This window comes from Natrix helvetica, assembly GCF_964273705.1.
Source record: "Natrix helvetica genome assembly, chromosome: W".
Taxonomy (NCBI): domain Eukaryota; kingdom Metazoa; phylum Chordata; class Lepidosauria; order Squamata; family Natricidae; genus Natrix; species Natrix helvetica.
In genome coordinates this window covers 86,250,958-86,266,923 of record NC_138555.1, presented here as the reverse complement: position 1 = coordinate 86,266,923, position 15,966 = coordinate 86,250,958, and the positions used below count along the sequence as shown (strand labels likewise).

Sequence of the window (15,966 nt, the reverse complement as noted above, 5' to 3'; positions counted from 1 at the left end):
TCAGCTGAACCGGCCCGAATCGGTAGCCTTTTACCCCTGCCCCACTGGGGGTCTCTCTGTGCAGGAGGGAGCTGGGCAGGTGCAAGGGTAGGGAGCTGGAGACCCTGCCCAGGACTTCTAGGCCAAGGGATGGATGCTGTGGGAGTTGGGGGGGCGCTCCTCCACCCACCCACCCGCCAGGAGAGGGCCTTACCTGCTGGGCACGGAGAAGCTGTTGGAGGAAGAGGCCGATGGAGGAGACGGCAATCACCCCCAGCATGCTGATGATCAGCCAGTAGGCGTACCAGAGAAGGGCCTGGCTGTTGAGGGCAAAGCCCCCGGGCATCTGGGAGGGGTCGAGGGTCTTCCCAAAGGGGGCCTCCAGACCCCCATAGTACCAGCCGGGCCGCTGCGACCAGCCGAGGCGCCACAGAGTGCAGTTCATGAGGAGCCCCACAGCCCACCCTGCCACTCGCCCCATGGGTGCCCACGCACAGAGACTCCGGCCGCCGTCCTCAGCCGCCTTCCGGAACCCCCGGGGGGTTGCCAGGCAACGAGGGTGGTGGGCCCTCCGTCTCCCGGGGCCCCTGGCCTCTGTCCCTCGGGAGGGCTGCGGTGGGAGGGGGAGGGCACGCAGCGAGGGGCCTTCGGAATGGCCGGCTGCCCCCTGGACACAAGGCTGAGGACTACCAGCAGCTGCTCCCACCTGGGCTTTAAGAGCCTTAGTGACTGTGGGAACTCACAACCACAAATAGGCCTAAAGTGTGTTGCTAAGCGAGACAGTCGCTGAGTGAGTTCTGCCTGATTTCAGGACCTTTCTCGCCACAGTTGTTAAGTGAATCCCTGCAGTTGTCGAATTAGTCACACGGCCGTTAACTGAATCCTGGTTCTTCCCCGCGAACTCTGCTGTGGGAAGGTTGCCAAAGGGATTGCGTGATTCCCCTGGGACATTTGCAGCCGTCGTAAGTGTGAGTTCAGTGGCTAAGCACCCAAATTGTAATCCCGTGACTGCAGGGATGCTGCCACAGCCGGTAAGTGTGAAAACTGGCCATAAGTATCTTTTTTGTTTTGTTTTTTTACAATGTCACTAAGTTGTAAGTTGAGGACTGCCTTTCTGGAATCAGATGGGGAGTTTTCCTGTGTGAATTCCAGGCATTCCCCCCCCATTGTAGGGTAGTTTTGGGGTTGCCCAGGGGATGGGGGGGCGGGGAATGGGCCCAGCTCCCCCTGGATGAGGGGAAGGGGGGAACCTGCTGGGTGTTTGGAAAAGTCTGGCCAAGGACCCCTCCCCAAGGAGGGGAAAACGAGGCCGGGGAGCTTGGCTGCTCTTGTGGCCCCTGGAGAGAGGGGGGACCATGCAGGCCCTTCTCTCTTCCCTCCAGGAAGGGGTCCCCTGGGGGTGCCAGGAAGCTGAGGCTGCCCTGCCCAGGGGCTCCCCCGGGTGCCTGGCAGAGACTCATCCAAAGGGTGGGCTCCATAATAGGCTGCAGTTGCCCGTGCAGAGTCCCAAGAAGCCCCACAGCAGCTGCCCTCCGGGGGGCAGGTGGCTCTGGGCACAGCAGCCCTCGGAGAGATCCCCGGCCTTTGCAAGAGATGGAAGCCCCCCCCCACAGCACAGGGAGACCCCTCCCCACACAGCTCCCACTCCTTCCATTTCTATGCAGCCGTGAACCAAAAAGGGAGGAACTCCGGATAGTCACACGTGGCTACAACATCCTTTGCAAAGTGATGCTCTGCTTTGGGGAGGGGCCCCAGTGGGGCTTTAGCATCTCACAATGCGATTCTGCCAGGCCCCCAAGTGGCCCCGACGGGGGGGGGGGGAGGCAACGAGAGCCGGTCCTTTTTCTTCCATACTTAAAAAGGTCTTTATTTTAAAGGCCAGAAAGCCGGCACAGAAGGGAGCAGGGTTTCTTTGGCCAGCCCAGATAACAGGCGCCTGAGCGAGGGGGGAGGGGGCTGCACCCCCCCCAAAGAGGCTGGCGGGGCCAAGCCTGTGCAAAAGGCAGCAGCAGCAGCAGCAGCAAAAGAGAGGGGAGGGGGCAGCCAGCCTCGCATGTGAAGGCTGGGCAGGAGGAATGCAGCTGGCATTTGGGGAGGGGGGCAGGGAGGAGGGAGGTTACAAGTCTGAAGGGCGGGGGAGGGGCATCCCAAGGCACAAAGCCACGGCTGCTTTCAAACACCGAGGGTCTCTCGGCCGCAGCAAATCCCTTCCTTTCCCTCATTCCCAGCCAGAAGGGCTTTAGGGTCGTTCCCCCCCCTTTGCGCCCCCCTCCCCCAGTTCATCTTTGGTGTAGGGGAGGCACAGGAACAGCATCGCAGGAGTCCTCTGGAGGGGGCTGCAGGCCTCCCCCGCCCCCAACCTGCCATGGGCGCAGGGCTGGGATGGGGAGGGGGCCCAAAGGGAGAAACGACGTTGTCCAGCCCGAGAGGGAGAGGAGGGGGAGGCCGTCCGAGGTTGAACTGCCTTGCAGCTCCCGGCAGAAGGTCAGAGTTCTAGGAGCAAGAAAAAAGTGACCACCGTGGTTATTATTATTGTTCTGTGGTTAATAATCTTTGGTGGGATTCTCAGCCTTTGGGGCTGGTTGGGAGCTCAACAGCTGGAGTCCCAACCAAGGCCCACCTAGGAACGGTTAAGGTAACGTCGGGGGATATAAGCTGTTCCAAGTAGGGAGGCTGTTGTTGTTGTTGTTGTTGTTGTTGTTATTGCATTTTACTTTTTTAGATTTATGGGTCACCCCTCTCACTACGAAGTGAATCTGGGCAGCTTGCAATGCCATAAATACTGACATAAAATCATTAAAAACATTGAAGCCTTGGGGAATTATTGAACCAATAAAGAAAGTTAAAACATACCAACTAACCCCTTGGCTGAAAGGGAGACCCTCACCCTCAGAAAGGCTGGGACTCCCAGCGGTGATGCCCCACCCCCGGAGACCCTCCCCATAACTGCACATATGCAGAGGTGGACAAGACTGGATGCCCGAGAGCCCCAAGGATGGCCCGGCTGACACCCCCCCACCCACCCACCCCAATTCCAGAGAGCAGAGTTTGCAGGGGGAGAAAAGCAGGAATTGCGTCAGGATCTCCCTCACTGCCCCTCTGTCTTCTGTTCAATTGATGTCAGTGTGGGGCAATGTGGATTGCAGCAGCCCCCAAATACATCTGGGGCAGCGCATCGAGCTAACGACAGTCGTACAAGAAAATGCCTGCACCCCACATTCCCTACAAAACCACAACCTCTGGAGCAGAGGGTAACACTGGGAAATGTCCGTAGCTCAGGGGAGGCACTCTGCACGCCCTCAGAGGGCATTTTGCACAGGCCCGGCTCAAAACAACCAGAAGGGGGGTTCAGAAATGGGGGCTTTCCCCTAAAACTGAACAGCTGGGAATTTCTGAGGGCCCCACAACCTCCTCCCTGCCTAAGGAAGTGGGGGGACGTCCAGCCCCAGGTTCAGTGGCCCATCGTCCCTCAGAGTTTATTTATAAATATTTATTTATTTTTACCTCCTCTATATGATACTGTTTTGATTGTTGCTTTTGTACGTCGCCCCGAGTTCCCGTGGGGAGAGGGGGCGACTAACAAGTTCAAATAAATAAATAAATAAATAAATAAATAGAGTGCCCAGGGGGCAGTGCCCATCGGAGCCCCCTCTGGGAGGAATTGCCCTGCCATGGAGGCTCAGGGAGAGAGACCAGCCCCCCCCCTCCAGCTCTGTCCCCCATTCGGAAGCCGCATCACAGCTGCCACAGAGGAAAGAGTCTTTTGAGTGGGCACTTCTGGGCTGAAATAGCCCCCCCCCCCCCTTAGGAAGGATGGACGCCAGGGGGAAGATGGGCTGGAACATGAGGAGGAAGCAGGGAGGGGGAGAGAAAGCGGAAATGGGGACACAAAATGCCCCCAGCTCAGAACGAGGACATGCAGCTCTCTCGGGTCCCCCTCTCTGCTTGGCCCAGCTGCCCCACCAACCCAGCCTCTGGAAGGAGCCCCTCACCCCACCCCACCCTCTTTCCTAACAGCTGGGCAGCCTGGTTGATGCCCATCCTAAAACAGCAGCTCTCAACTCCACCCCACCCAGCCTGAGAAAGCCTCTTCTGCTCGGAGGGCAAATTCAGAAGAAGGCAGCATCTGCCCCACCCACCCACCCACCCAGAACGCCTTGGCCAACCAGGAGACGGGGCTGCCTGGAGAGGTCTGGCTCCCTCGGGGCAACCATGGCCACCCAGGGCCAGCCCTGCAGCCTAGAGCCTGGTCTAGGAGGGGTGGCTTCCCCCCAGGTGGCTGGTGGGGTCTCCCAAGAAGGGCGTTGGCTCCCTGGAGAATTGAATCCAGACCAAACTACCAGGTGCTGCCGGTCATCGGTTGCAGCCCAAATCCCCCCCCTTACCTGGAGGCCCCTTGGGGCTTGGCTTCGGCGCCAGCAGCTCCCCCAGGCACTGGAAGTCAATGCTGGCATAACTGTGGGGCGTCCCCACCTGGCAGGGGCCAGTCGATGGGTGCAGAGGGAGGGCCAGGTCCAGGTCGATGTAGTTCAGCCCACTCTCGCTTGGGGCCGGGTCCAGTGGGGAGGTGTTCCCCTCGGCTGCGCAGGGGCAACTCGCAAACGGTGGCGGTGGCAGCAGCTCGGTGGAGCCATCGGGGGCTGGCACCTGGCTGGCGTCTGCCGGCATCCCTCGGAGCGACAGGTTGACATAGTTGGCTCCCGAGCGCGAGGCGGCTGCCTTGGCACCTCCGGGCGGGTCAGCAAGCAGGCTGAGGGGGTAGCGGGCAGCCTCTTCCAGGCTCTCCGAGCTGGTTGAGGAGGAGCAGGAGAGGCGCCGGCGGCCAGCGGGGGGCCAGGGGGCTCTGGGGCCGCGCCTGAAGGAGTGTGGTGGGGAGAAGACCGGAGGGGGGCTCGGGAGGGGCAGCAGCAAGGGCTCCAAGGGGGCGTCTGGGGCCGCCTGCCCAGCGGGGGACATGTTCACGTACTCGCCCGCGGGAGGCTTGCTCTCCCCGCCCCCCGGAGCCCACTGGCCCATCCTGTCCGGGGAGCAGCTCCTGCTGGGGGACATCAGCATGTAGCCCCCGCTTTCCCGGGGGGGAGAGACGCTGCTGGGCGTCATGGGGACGTAGTCCTGCTCCTCGGGGCCCGGGGCCACCCCTGGCAGCATGGCCATGTACCCAGGCTCTGCGCTGTGGAGGTTCAGTCCTTCGGGGTAGCTGGCCGAAAAGGCGGCAGGGTTGGCGCTCTGCCTGCGACGTAGGAGGCCGGGGGTGCCCTTGCCCAGCAGCAGCGGGGGCAGAGATGCCCGCTTGCTGGCCAGGCCTTCCGAGGGCCACTTGGGTAGGCTGGCCCCGTCGAGGGAGGCCCGCTGGCCCATGCTGATGTAGTCTAGCTCTCCCTCCACCACCATGGCGCTCAGGGGGTCAGGCGTGCTGGGGGGGCGTAGCTCTCCTGGGCTGGAGCCGCCTTCGTCGGACGACATGGCGCTGTAGTCGCTCAAGGAGTCCGGCTTCCTGGCCGCTGGCTTCTTTTGCCCCGGGGCCGTGGGGCTCCAACGCAAAGAGGGCGTCCCTCCCTCGGGGCGGCTCCTCCAAGGGAAGCCGCCTTGGCCGGGAAGAGGGTTGCTGTGGGGCTGGCGGCGGGCAGGCACCAGGATGGGGGTGGAAGGCAGCGCCTGGCCCCTGCCGGGCCCCCGGAAGTCCTCGCTGAGGGCCTTCATGGCGTCCAGGATGGTCTCGTGCATGTTCTGGGCAACCACCAGGTCCTCCACCTGCATCCAGAGCTCCCCGGGCCCCGTGGCCGCCGAGCGCCCCACCTCCATGAAGAAGTAGTTCTCCGAGTGGCCACAGCGCCGGACGTTGAGTAGCTGCAGCTCCACGGCGGCCTCGTCCGAGTTCAGCCTCACCAAGCTGACCGTCTTCTCGGTCAGGCACAGCAGGTAGACGCCGGCCAGGTTCCGGGAGTGGCCCAGGCCCCTCGGGCGCAGGCTCACCTGCCAGACTTCCTTGAAGGCCGGGACGGGCTGGGCCGCCTCCCCGTCCCCCTCCGAGGGGCCTGTTCCTAGGAGGAGCAAAGGCTTGCATGAGAGGGGGGGTCCGTCTTAGGCTGTGGGGGGTGAACAGCCCACGTCCTCTCCATGCCCGGCCAACCCATCCAGAGGAGGCGCCCGAGGGCATCCAGCGCCTGCGCAAGAAAGACTGGGCAAGGGAGGGAAGCAGGCGCCCCTCCCCCAACCACGAAGGGGAGAAGCATTACGGGAGGGGGGGGGACAGGGCGGTTGCCAGGGAGACCCCAGGGCTGGCAAGCGACCCAGCTGGTTCTGGGAAGCTGCAGGGCAGGGGGGAGCCGCACGGGGGCCCGAGGGGGCCCTGGGGAGAAGGGGCAGGGGCCTCTGGGAGCCCTGCCCCTCCCTCCCCTCCCAGAAGAGAACCCTGTGCACTGAGCCCTGCCTGGGCCTGTGTGCACATGTGCAAGACACACACACACACACACACCAGCAAGAGTGGGTGGACAGCTGCTGCCCAGGGAGCCAAGACGGAAGCTGAGGCCGGCCGGGGGAGGCCTCCGACTCAGCGGCCAGCAGCAGCCCAGCCTCGCCTGGAGCAAAGTCCAGCCCCCCCCCCCCGCTCCTCCCCACAGCGGCCGAGCACCTGGGCCTCTCCCAAGCCTGGCCACGGAAGCAGCGCCAGTTTCCCCTGGAGCCCGCTGGGCCTCGGTGACGGTGCATGGCGGCAGCCGCTTGGGCACACAGCCCACTCACCCAAAGGTCTGCCAGGGAACTTTGCTCCCCAGGCTCCATGCGCGGAGCTTCTCACCCAGGCGGCTGCACCGCGCCTGGCCAGCCCAACGCCCAGGAAGCCAAGGGGGCCCTTCACCGGGGGGGAGGGAGGGAGGGAGGGAGGGAGGGAGGGAAGAGGGCAGCCTTCGCTAGTATTCCCCAAATCGGATCCCACCATCTTCAACGCCTCCACGGATGGGCTTTGGGCTCTCCTGAGGGTGACAACAAGGTGCCCCCCACACACTCAGGGGAGGGGCATTCAATGGTCCAGATGTGGGGAGACCCCTGAATTATAAGCACTCTTGGGGGGTTGGCCTAGGATGTGGGGGGGGGGGCAGACGCTGGCACTCCAGAGGTAGCTGGGAGGGATTCACCCCAGAGGGGCGGCACTGAGGCCGGCCGGGGGGTCTGGACTGCTTCCCTTGGGGAGGAAGGGCCGGGAGGGGGGAATGATGAGCCCTGGGGTCCCCCATATCCGTAGCCCAACAGCCCTGGTGTTAGGGCTCCCTACATGCACTCCAGCCATGCAGCAGCCACCATTATTGGGGGTGGGGTGGGGGGAGCTCCTGGCATCAGCCCTTCTCCAAGGGCCACCAGAGGGGCCAGGAATGGGGCAGCAGTGAGGGGAAACACCTGGACTCAGAACCAGCGGAAGATGGGGGGAATATCCTGGCCTTAAACACACCCCTACCCCCCCCCCATAGATCCCCCACCGATCGCTGCTGCTTCAGAAGGCACCCGGAGAGAAGCTGGCTGGCACAGAGCCTGCATTGGGCCTGGCTCTCTCTGAGGCTCCACCACAAGGCCCCTCGTCCCCGGTTGGCATGGGCTGACGGGTGCGCAACCCTCGGTCTCCCCCAGAAGGCAATTCTGGCTCTTCCACAGGCTGCCAAGGGACTCCCCACTGCCCCCTCCCCCACTGCCCCACACTCACCCTTGCCATGCAGCTCCACCATGGCCAGGTACCAGGCCTGCTGCTGCTCGGCGCTCTCTGCAGCCATGCCAAAGGTGCCCTCACGCCCACAGAGGACGATCAGGTGCTGATGCCGGGCGTCCGCCCGCTTGTTGATGGTCAGCATGCCCTCCAGGGGGAGGGTCTTCTTGGGGCGCGAGCAGAGGCCCCCGGCCCGGAATTTCTTCTCATTCTCATAATACTCCAGCCGGGGGGGCCCTCGCTCCCCCCCACAGCGCAGCACGAAGTAGCGGCGGTGGCGGGATTTCTGCTTGCGCAGGTAGCCGCACAGGCGGACATCAGCCAAGAGGAGGGGGTCGTTTCCAGAGTCCATGGTGGGGGGGGCAAGTGGAGGTTGAAGGCGGGGGGGCTGCCACTCTGCATCCCTCTTGGGCAGAGCAGAGTTGAGGGGCGGGCAGGAAAGGACCCTTCTGCCCAGATCCCTGCCCCAAGGACCACCTGCGGCTGCCCCATACACCAAGGGGTCAGAAGACTCAGACAAACCCCCTTCCTGGGCCGCTGATTTTATTTATTTATTTATTTATTTATTATTCATATTTATAGACCGCCCCCTCTCCCGAAAGGGACTGAAGAGGCCCCTGCTCAGCCCACTGGTCCTCTCAGGCCAAGGGATCCTTTCAGGAGTTAATTTGGGTGGGGGGTGGGGGGTGGGGGGGTGGGGGGGTAGCTTGCTTGGGAAAGTCTGCCTCACCAGAAAATTGTTCCCCTTTCTCACCCCCCAAAAACCCTCAGCAGAGTTCAAAAACAGAAAAAGGAGCAAAGCCCACACCCCCAGGAAGGCTGGGGGGCGGGATCCCCCTCCCCCTGATCTTCTAACAAGGCCCCATCTGTGCCTCCTGGCTCCCAAGTCTGCTGCCTTTGCAAGAAGTTTGGGCTTAATAAAAGTCACATGCGGAGCGGAGGAGAAGGGGGAGGAAGGCAGAGAAATAAATGTCAGCTTTTGCCAGTTGGGAAACTTCGCGGCTCTTCTGCCTTCGGCTCCGGGGTCCCTTTTGCCTTCGGAAGCTGCGCGGCGGAGCAAAATCCCTGCTTTTCCCGGCGCGGGACTCCTGGGGAAGAAAAGGGCAGGAGGGGAAACCGTGTCAGGTGCGGCGTTTGGCCATACCTGGCCGCGCATTTCACGGAAGTCATCGGCAGAAAGCAAAAGGGGAAAGGGGGGGGGGTGCCTCGGCGGCGTCACAAGTCCCCCCCCCCCCCCCAGCAGGACTTGGGCAGAGTTTACAGGCAAAATGTCAGCGGCGGCGGCTGCCTGGCACCGAGGGCCCCGCTGGGCATCTCTCGGGAGGGAGCCTTTCGCAGCCCCCCCTCGTCTGTTTCCAGGCCCTTCCTCCAAAACAAGGGGAGCAGAACGGAGCCCCCTTTTCTTTCCCCTGATAAAACAGGCAGCGCAGCCAGCCGGTCGGGAGGAGGATCGGAGCGCAGCGGCGCAGAAACCCGACTCCATCCTTTCCCCGCGGTTTTGCGGGGCCCCCAAAGTGGCCACGGAGGAGGTGGAGGCGCCGTCGGGGGTCGCGCAGAAGCCCCCTCTGGCTGCGGGGGAGGGGTCCCAAGCGTTTTCTTCTGCGCCCAAAGCGGTCAAGAGCCCGACGGGAGAGGGGAGGGGGCGCTCGGAGTGGCAGGCGGCACGGTCCTCCCCCCTCCCCCCGACTCACCCGCGGGCCTCGGAGCCGCCTGGTGCCAAGCCCGTCCCCCGCCCCGTCCCACGGAGGGCGACCGACCCACCGGCCTCGTAGACCCCGCTCCGGCCGCCCGGGGGGGGCTCGACGGCCCTGCGCGCCCGGCGGCTCCAGCAGCGGAGGGTCCCGGGCGCGCGCGGGGCTGCGGGAGGCGGAGGGCCGACCCGCCCTGCTCCCCCGGGCTGACTTTATACACAGCGCTGCCGCAGCCCGGGCGGGCCGACGCCGCCGCGGTCCTAGCGCCCCCGGTCTGGCGCCCTCCCCGGGACGCGAGTGGGCGTCCCACCTCTCGGCCCGGCTACAGATCAGGAGAGGCGCGAGGCGTTGCCCAGGTCCAGCCGACCCCCGCCCCCCCCCCCGCACGCATGATGCTGGGCGCGTCGGGAGAGCCCAACTGCCTGCCTGGCCCCCCGGCGCGCCCCCTGCCCGGCTGGGGGGCTCCGGAGTAGCGGCAAGCATCCCTAAGCAGTGGGGGGAAAGGGCGCTCCGAAGGGCGGCTTGGACGAGGCGCTTCAGAGGTACCGACACGGATTAACCGAGTTGGAAGGGACCTTGGAGGTCATCTAGTCCAACCCGCCGCCCTCCTCTGACCGAACCCTCCCACGAGACTCCTGCAACGGAGGATAAGCCTTTCTCGGGGCCTCCTGAGACTTGGGACAGCGAGTCCGGCCCCACAAGGGAAGCGCTTGGCGACCCTCGACGATCCTCGCAAGTCCGACCGTGCCGCACCGGGGACCGCCAGGCGCCTCGGCACCAACGGCTCGGTTGCCGGGATTGGAGGGGCTCCGCATGAGCGGTTTGCAGAGCCACGGGATATTGGCGGGGGGGGGATAAGCCAGAAAGGACGACGAGCGCCCCCCCTCCCCGTGGCAGGACCGTCCCCAGCGCAGCCCCCGCCGGGCCCCCTCCTTGCCCCACAGACGCCCACCGATTCGTCCCGCCGTGCAAACGGGGCGCGGGGGGGCGCGGGAAAGGGGTCGCCTGGCTATGCGAGGCTGCTTTGGGCCAGCCCGAAGGGCCGCGGGGCTTTTGGACCTCCCTCTCCCGGGCTTAGCGGGGACCAGGAGGCGCCGCAGCCCGAGCCGCGTGGGCGTGTGTGCGGCTGTGGCGTGTCGGGCAGAGCTGCGCTTGGGCGTTGCCGCTGCCGGCCAATCAGCGGCGGCCCCGGTTCTCCGGCCAGCTGAAGCCAAGGGCCGGCCAACCGGGAGCGGCCTCTATCGCCCCCCCCCCGCGGGCCCCTTCCCCCCTGGGAAGCCAAGCCGGGGAGCCAAGCTCAGCAGCTTCTCCCCCAACTCCGGATGCTTCTCTTGGGGGGGGGGCTTGGAGAGTTGCTGCTTCCTTTGATGGCAGAACACCAATCCCGCGGGGTAGACCTCCCGCCGGCTCCCCCTCCCCCAGGGAGCTTCCATGCCTGGGGATGGCCTGCCCTGCGCTTTCCTGCCTTCTGCGTTCCCAAAGGAGGCTGGGAAAGGTTTTCAATCCATCCAGGAGAATAGAGCTGGAAGGGACCCCCGGAGGTCTTCTAGTCCAACCCCCTGCTCAAGCAGGAGACGGGCTGGCTGTCCGGTCTGTTCTTTTGTTTATGTTGTGGAAGGCTGGACCAGGTCCTTCCAACAAACGGTCTCGGCTGCCTGACCGAGCTGACCAGATATCATTATGCACTGATGGCAACCGACGTAACTCTGGGTGACTCACAACAATGAAAAAAATCATAATATCCAATGAAAGAGGAAAGATCGCAGGGGAAGAAGAAGGAGGCTCTCCAGGGCCTCAGCCCAGGCCCCCTGAAGGCCAGCCGGAGGTCGGGGTGATATCCAAGGCCTCCCTTGCCTTCCCACCAGTCTGAAGGGGGGGGGGGGGTGCCAGCCTAGGAAGCTGGAGGTGGGCAGGAGAATCTGGGCACCCCTCTTTCGGAGGCAGAGTGCTCAGGCCCAGATGAGCTGAGTAGCGGCTGAGGGTTGTGTGGTTGCGGGGTTGTTGTTGCCGCCAGCAGGGAGAGGGGGGGCAGCTTCCTGGGAAGGGGGAGCCTAGCCAGCCTGCAGGGAGGCGGTGTTTCCAGGCAGCCATGGAGGAGGGTGGCATCTGGGTCTGGGAGCTGCCACAGCGCACCATGGCCATATGCCCCCTCCCTTGTGGGAATGCCGGTAAGAAACCCTGCAGGTGGCCCCCCTTGACCCCCACCCGCAGCCCAGCCACCGCAATTCCCTGTTTCCCCCCCCCCCCAGGTCATGGCATGCCTCCCCAGCTGCAGTCAAGGTTTCCCCCTGCGAAAGGAAGGGGGCAAAAGAGGCTTTGATGTGGCCAATCAGGGGAAATAATTGAGGGAGGGTCCCACCTCGCCTTCTGCAGCTGGGAGGGGGAAGGGAGTGGACGGGGCAGGCTGCCCTCCCCTCCACCAACCACCCAGAGGCCAAGGGGAGAAGGGTGGTATTTACTGCAAACAGTGGCCCCTGATAAGGAAGGTCTCTCTCTGCTCGGGGGCTGCCCCCTCCCAGCCGTGCCCCTGACCCCCCCTCCCCCGTCAGCCCAGACCCTTCCAATTCAACGCTCTCAGGCTGGCCCAGGGTGGGGGCAGTGGGTGGGGAAGGGCTCGGGACCCCTCCCACCCCAGGGCTCCTTTGATGGAGGGGGCCTCAGCCCCCTATGAAGGGCAAAAGAGCTGTAGGCTCACAGGGGAGCCATGCTCTGCAATGGCTGCCCTGAGCAATGGGGGGCTGGGCCCCTCCCGGGAGGCAGAGAAGCTGGGGGGGGGGGGAAGCTGCAGAGGAACATGGAGGCAGGAGATCATGGAGCCCACGATTCCACCATGGGAAGAAGAAGCGCCACCTGCTTCCGTGTGCCATCAGCCTTCTCTCTCCCATGGGGCTCCCCTCCAGCTCCATGGGTGAACCTAAATGAAGGAGCGACGTGGGTCCAATGCGCAACCCTCCTCATATCGAGCACCCGGTACTCATTGCCACAGGGCGGGAGCCTCAAGCCGTTCTGTGCTCCAGCACACGCCACACCCGGGCTGCTGGCTCCGGGGGTCCCCGCCGTGCCGTGTCAGGCAATGTTAGCACAAACGTGGCTACGAGCTTTCTCGAACCTGGTTAAGCGCCAACCCAGTTTCCTTCACAGGTTCTGACGGAGGCAGGGGAGAAATTGAGATGCCAACCCTGCGTGGAGCATGGTCTGCCCAAGGGGAGCGGGCACAGCGTTCTTCAGGCCTCCTCCTTCCCTGCCCCACAGGAGCAGCCTCAAGAGACACCCCCCCCTCCCAGAGGCGTGGGGAAATGTTTTGAGTCCCAACCCTGGCCTGTTTACTAAACCTGGCCGGCTGCAGCCCTGGTGTTTGTGGCCAAACACTCGGCTGTGGCCTGGGCACGAGGGGACGCTGCCCTGATTATGGTCAGCAGGAGGACAAGCCAGCTTCCGGCAACTGGGATCTGACTTTCGCTTTGAGAGAGGTGGGGGGGAGAGAGGGAGCGGCAAAGGCAGAGAGAGAGAGAGAGAGGGAGAGGGAGGGAGGGAGGGAGGGAGGGAGGGAGGGAGGGAGGGAGAGAGAGAGAGAGAGAGAGAGAGAGAGAGAGAGAGAGAAAGACACAGAAAGGGATAGAGATATATCTTGGCTCTTGCTTTATGGATGAGTCTCTCCGTCCGTCTGTCCGTCTCTCTCTCTCTCTCTCTCCAGTTGGAAGACCTGGGAGGAGGCGGGTGGAAGAATCCAGTGGAGGAGGTGCCCCACAGGCGACTGGCACCCATTGCCACCTCTGCTTTTTTGAAGGAGGCAACTCCTGGGAGCAGCAGTTCCGGACTGACCGCTGAGCAGCTCCTGAGGCTGCAGGTTTATGGGTGAGGAGAGGACGGCCGAAGAGGGAAGATGCTCTGGACTGCAGACTGAGCCCCACCCCTACCTCACCGGACACCAGCAGGGGCCTTTCCCAGATGCCCCTTGGCCCTAACTGGGCAGGGTCCACCAAGGCTGCCGCCCCCTTGGCCCCTTCCCTGGCAAGACCTCCAGAGGGGCTTCCGAGGGTCCCTGGGTGGCATCCTTGCAGGGCCCCATCCCTGAGGCAGGCAGGGGCCCAGGGTCAAGGAAGGGGTTGGCATCAGCCCTGAGGTCACAGAGGCCTTGCTCTCCCCCTTGCCAGGCTGTCCAGCCGGGGGGAACCTACCCCATGGTGCCCTGGGCCACCCTGGCCCTCGTGGCCACCAACGTGGCCTTCTTCTGCCACCCCGTCCACCCCCCCAGCGGGACCTGCCTGAGCGTGGCGTCTGTGTGGGAGCAGGGCCAGTGGGGGCGCCTGCTCTGGGCCCCCTTCCACCACCTGGGCCTCTTCCACCTGCTCCTCAACATGGGCACCCTCTTCTGGCTGGGCTGGAGCCTGGAGCAGGAGGTGGGCACCCTCCGGACGGGCGCCCTGCTGCTGGCCCTGGCCCTGCTGGGGGGCCTGATGCACCTTGGGCTCAACTCCCTGCTGGCGCTGGTGACTGGGCACCACTGGTACTGGGAGCACTGCGCGGTGGGCTTCTCAGGTGCAGCTCCCTCTCCCTGGGGTCTCAAGCAAACTGGGGGGGGGGCTGGTTGGAGACCCCCGGAGAAGCCCTGAGCCTAGCTGCACTGGAGGGCACAAGGGGGGGAGAGCAGCTGCCCTCCCTTGTGGCTTCCCAGGGTCCCTCCTGGGGGTCTTAGTGCTGTGTGACACAGGGAGGGAAGAGTTGCCCCTTCCTCAAAGTCCCAAGGGGCTTCCCTCCAGAAGGGCAAGGACTGCCGATCCGGGCAGTTTGTCCTGGGAGCTCTGTGGGTGGCAGAAGGGGCAGGGGGGGCAGGGGGGTTGGTGTTGGTGTGGGGACCCTCCCTCCCTCCTCACAGGGCCCCCTCCTGTTTCCGTCCTGCTGCGCTGCAGGGGTCCTTTTTTCCCTGGAAGCCATGGGCAGGCAGGTGGAGGCCTTCCCCGTGGCAACCATGGCTACCGGCATCGCCATGACCACCAGGTGGCTCTGCATAGTGGAATGCCTGGCCCTGGCGCTCTTCTACCCCAGGTAAGGGGGGCCCTCGGGTGGGCTTCAGTCGGCAAGGGGGGGGCCTCTGAGGCCTCTTCTCCCACCTGGCTGCAGATGGGCTGGCTCTCTTTAAAGCCACCCCAGATAGCGGCCCCCACCCTGTCTCCCCATAGGGAGGTGGTCCCTGGAGGCCTCTGCTCCCACTCCCCCGTCTTCAGAACTGCCTTTAAGCCCCCCCATTCCCCCCCACCCTGGCAACCAGAGCAGACCATGGAATCCCATTATGGGCTCCGCTCAGCTTCAGCCTCCTTCCGGGCCAACCTTAGCGCCCCTGGTCCTGTGGGAGTGAAAGGAAGCAACTGGGCCGACCTTGGTGCAGCCTCTCAGCCCGGCCTGGGGAAGCGCCAACCTCCTGGCCCACTCAAGCCGCTTGAAGGCCCTCAAGTGATGTGGGTTGGGGGCCTCGGATGCTGCTGCTTTGCCCCTTCCCCAAACTTGGGAGTTGTTGGCAATAATCACTTAGGGGGAGCCCCACCTGCAGGCGGCCACCGTGGGTGGGAAATGGGTGTGGTGGTCCATGATCAGAGCCCCCCATTCTGTACGTCCTTTGCTTCTTTCTCTCCCGGACACAGGAGCTCCTTCACCGGTCACTTCTCCGGCATCCTGCTTGGCCTGACTCTATCCGGCATCGACCTGCTCTGGGAGGTCACCTGATGGAGCCCCCCCCCCCTTCCAGGCGGCCAGGCACCCCCTCCCCAAATACAGCCTCTTCCACCCCCACATGGCTCTGCATGACAGTGGTCTCTGGGGATGGGGAGGATCCCCTGCAATTGCAATGCTCCCCCCTCCCACCCCCAGACTGTTGGGTTGGGGCCCTGGCAGGGGCTGCCTCTGCACCAGTCTTCCAGCAGAGGGCGCCCTAGGGTCATAGCTGAAGGAAGGCCAGGGACAGACACACAGACACACACCCACACACCAACTCGGCTTCTACTGGTTCAGCCTCTAGGACTCCCACCTGGCACAGGTCGAGGCTGCCCCAAGGAAGCCCCAGGAACAAGAAGGGCCCCTGGGCAGCACCGGCTGGCAACTGGGGCTCCTGGGGAGGACCGTGTGCCTTTTGGGGAGACTCAAAAGACTCCGCCCGTGACTCCAGCATCGCAGGCACCTGTCGCAGCTCTTGGGATTTGCTGTAGTCCAATCTTGGCCACTTTTTAATTCCTGTGGACTTCAACCCCCAGAATTCCCCAGCTGGCACAGCCCGGGCAGCCCTGGAGTTGAGCCAACTGAATGGGGTTCCAACTTCAATTCCCCAGGGATTTCCCATCGGAGCACAACCAGGCCAGGATCAGCTCAAGGCCTCCCAAGGACAGCCAGCTAGCGGGGGGGGGGGGGGGAGCCCAGCTATCAGGATGCCCCCCCCCATAGAATTTGGGCTGAAAAGGCACCACCTCTCCGTCTCCGGGGGGGGGGTTTCAATGTGTGAGCATCCCTCTGAGCCCCCCCTCCCCCCACGCGTGCACACACACACACACTCAATGGGAAAGCTCAGCAGGCCAGTTATTTCCCTCCCAAAAAGAAAACACCTGGGCACATCCA

At 64.0% G+C, this 15,966-nt stretch overlaps 1 protein-coding gene across 2 annotated transcripts; it reads right to left on the bottom strand.

Moving 5' to 3' along the window:
• Window positions 1-1,830: 1,830 nt before the first annotated feature.
• LOC309400481 (insulin receptor substrate 1-like) lies at window positions 1,831-9,638 on the bottom strand. Of its 2 annotated transcripts, none has more exons than XM_081969002.1 (4): window positions 9,364-9,638; window positions 7,673-8,760; window positions 4,365-6,020; window positions 1,831-2,472 (listed from the first exon to the last, which is right to left on the bottom strand). In XM_081969002.1, exons 2-4 carry the CDS (start codon window positions 8,022-8,024, stop codon window positions 2,465-2,467), a joined length of 2,016 nt encoding a protein of 671 aa, XP_081825128.1. In that variant the 5' UTR covers window positions 8,025-8,760; window positions 9,364-9,638; the 3' UTR covers window positions 1,831-2,464. The 2 variants fall into 2 exon arrangements, with proteins under 2 accessions (XP_081825128.1, XP_081825129.1); XM_081969003.1 differs by having other exon boundaries at window positions 9,434-9,638.
• Window positions 9,639-15,966: the final 6,328 nt, after the last annotated feature.

Coding starts and splice junctions, on each gene's coding strand:
- LOC309400481 (XM_081969002.1), bottom strand. CDS start 8,024: ATGGACTCTGGAAACGACCCCCTCCTCTTGGCTGATGTCCGCCTGTGC. Junction 6,021..7,672: donor GGTGGAGCTGCATGGCAAGG/GTGAGTGTGGGG, acceptor TGCTCCTCCTAG/GAACAGGCCCCTCGGAGGGG.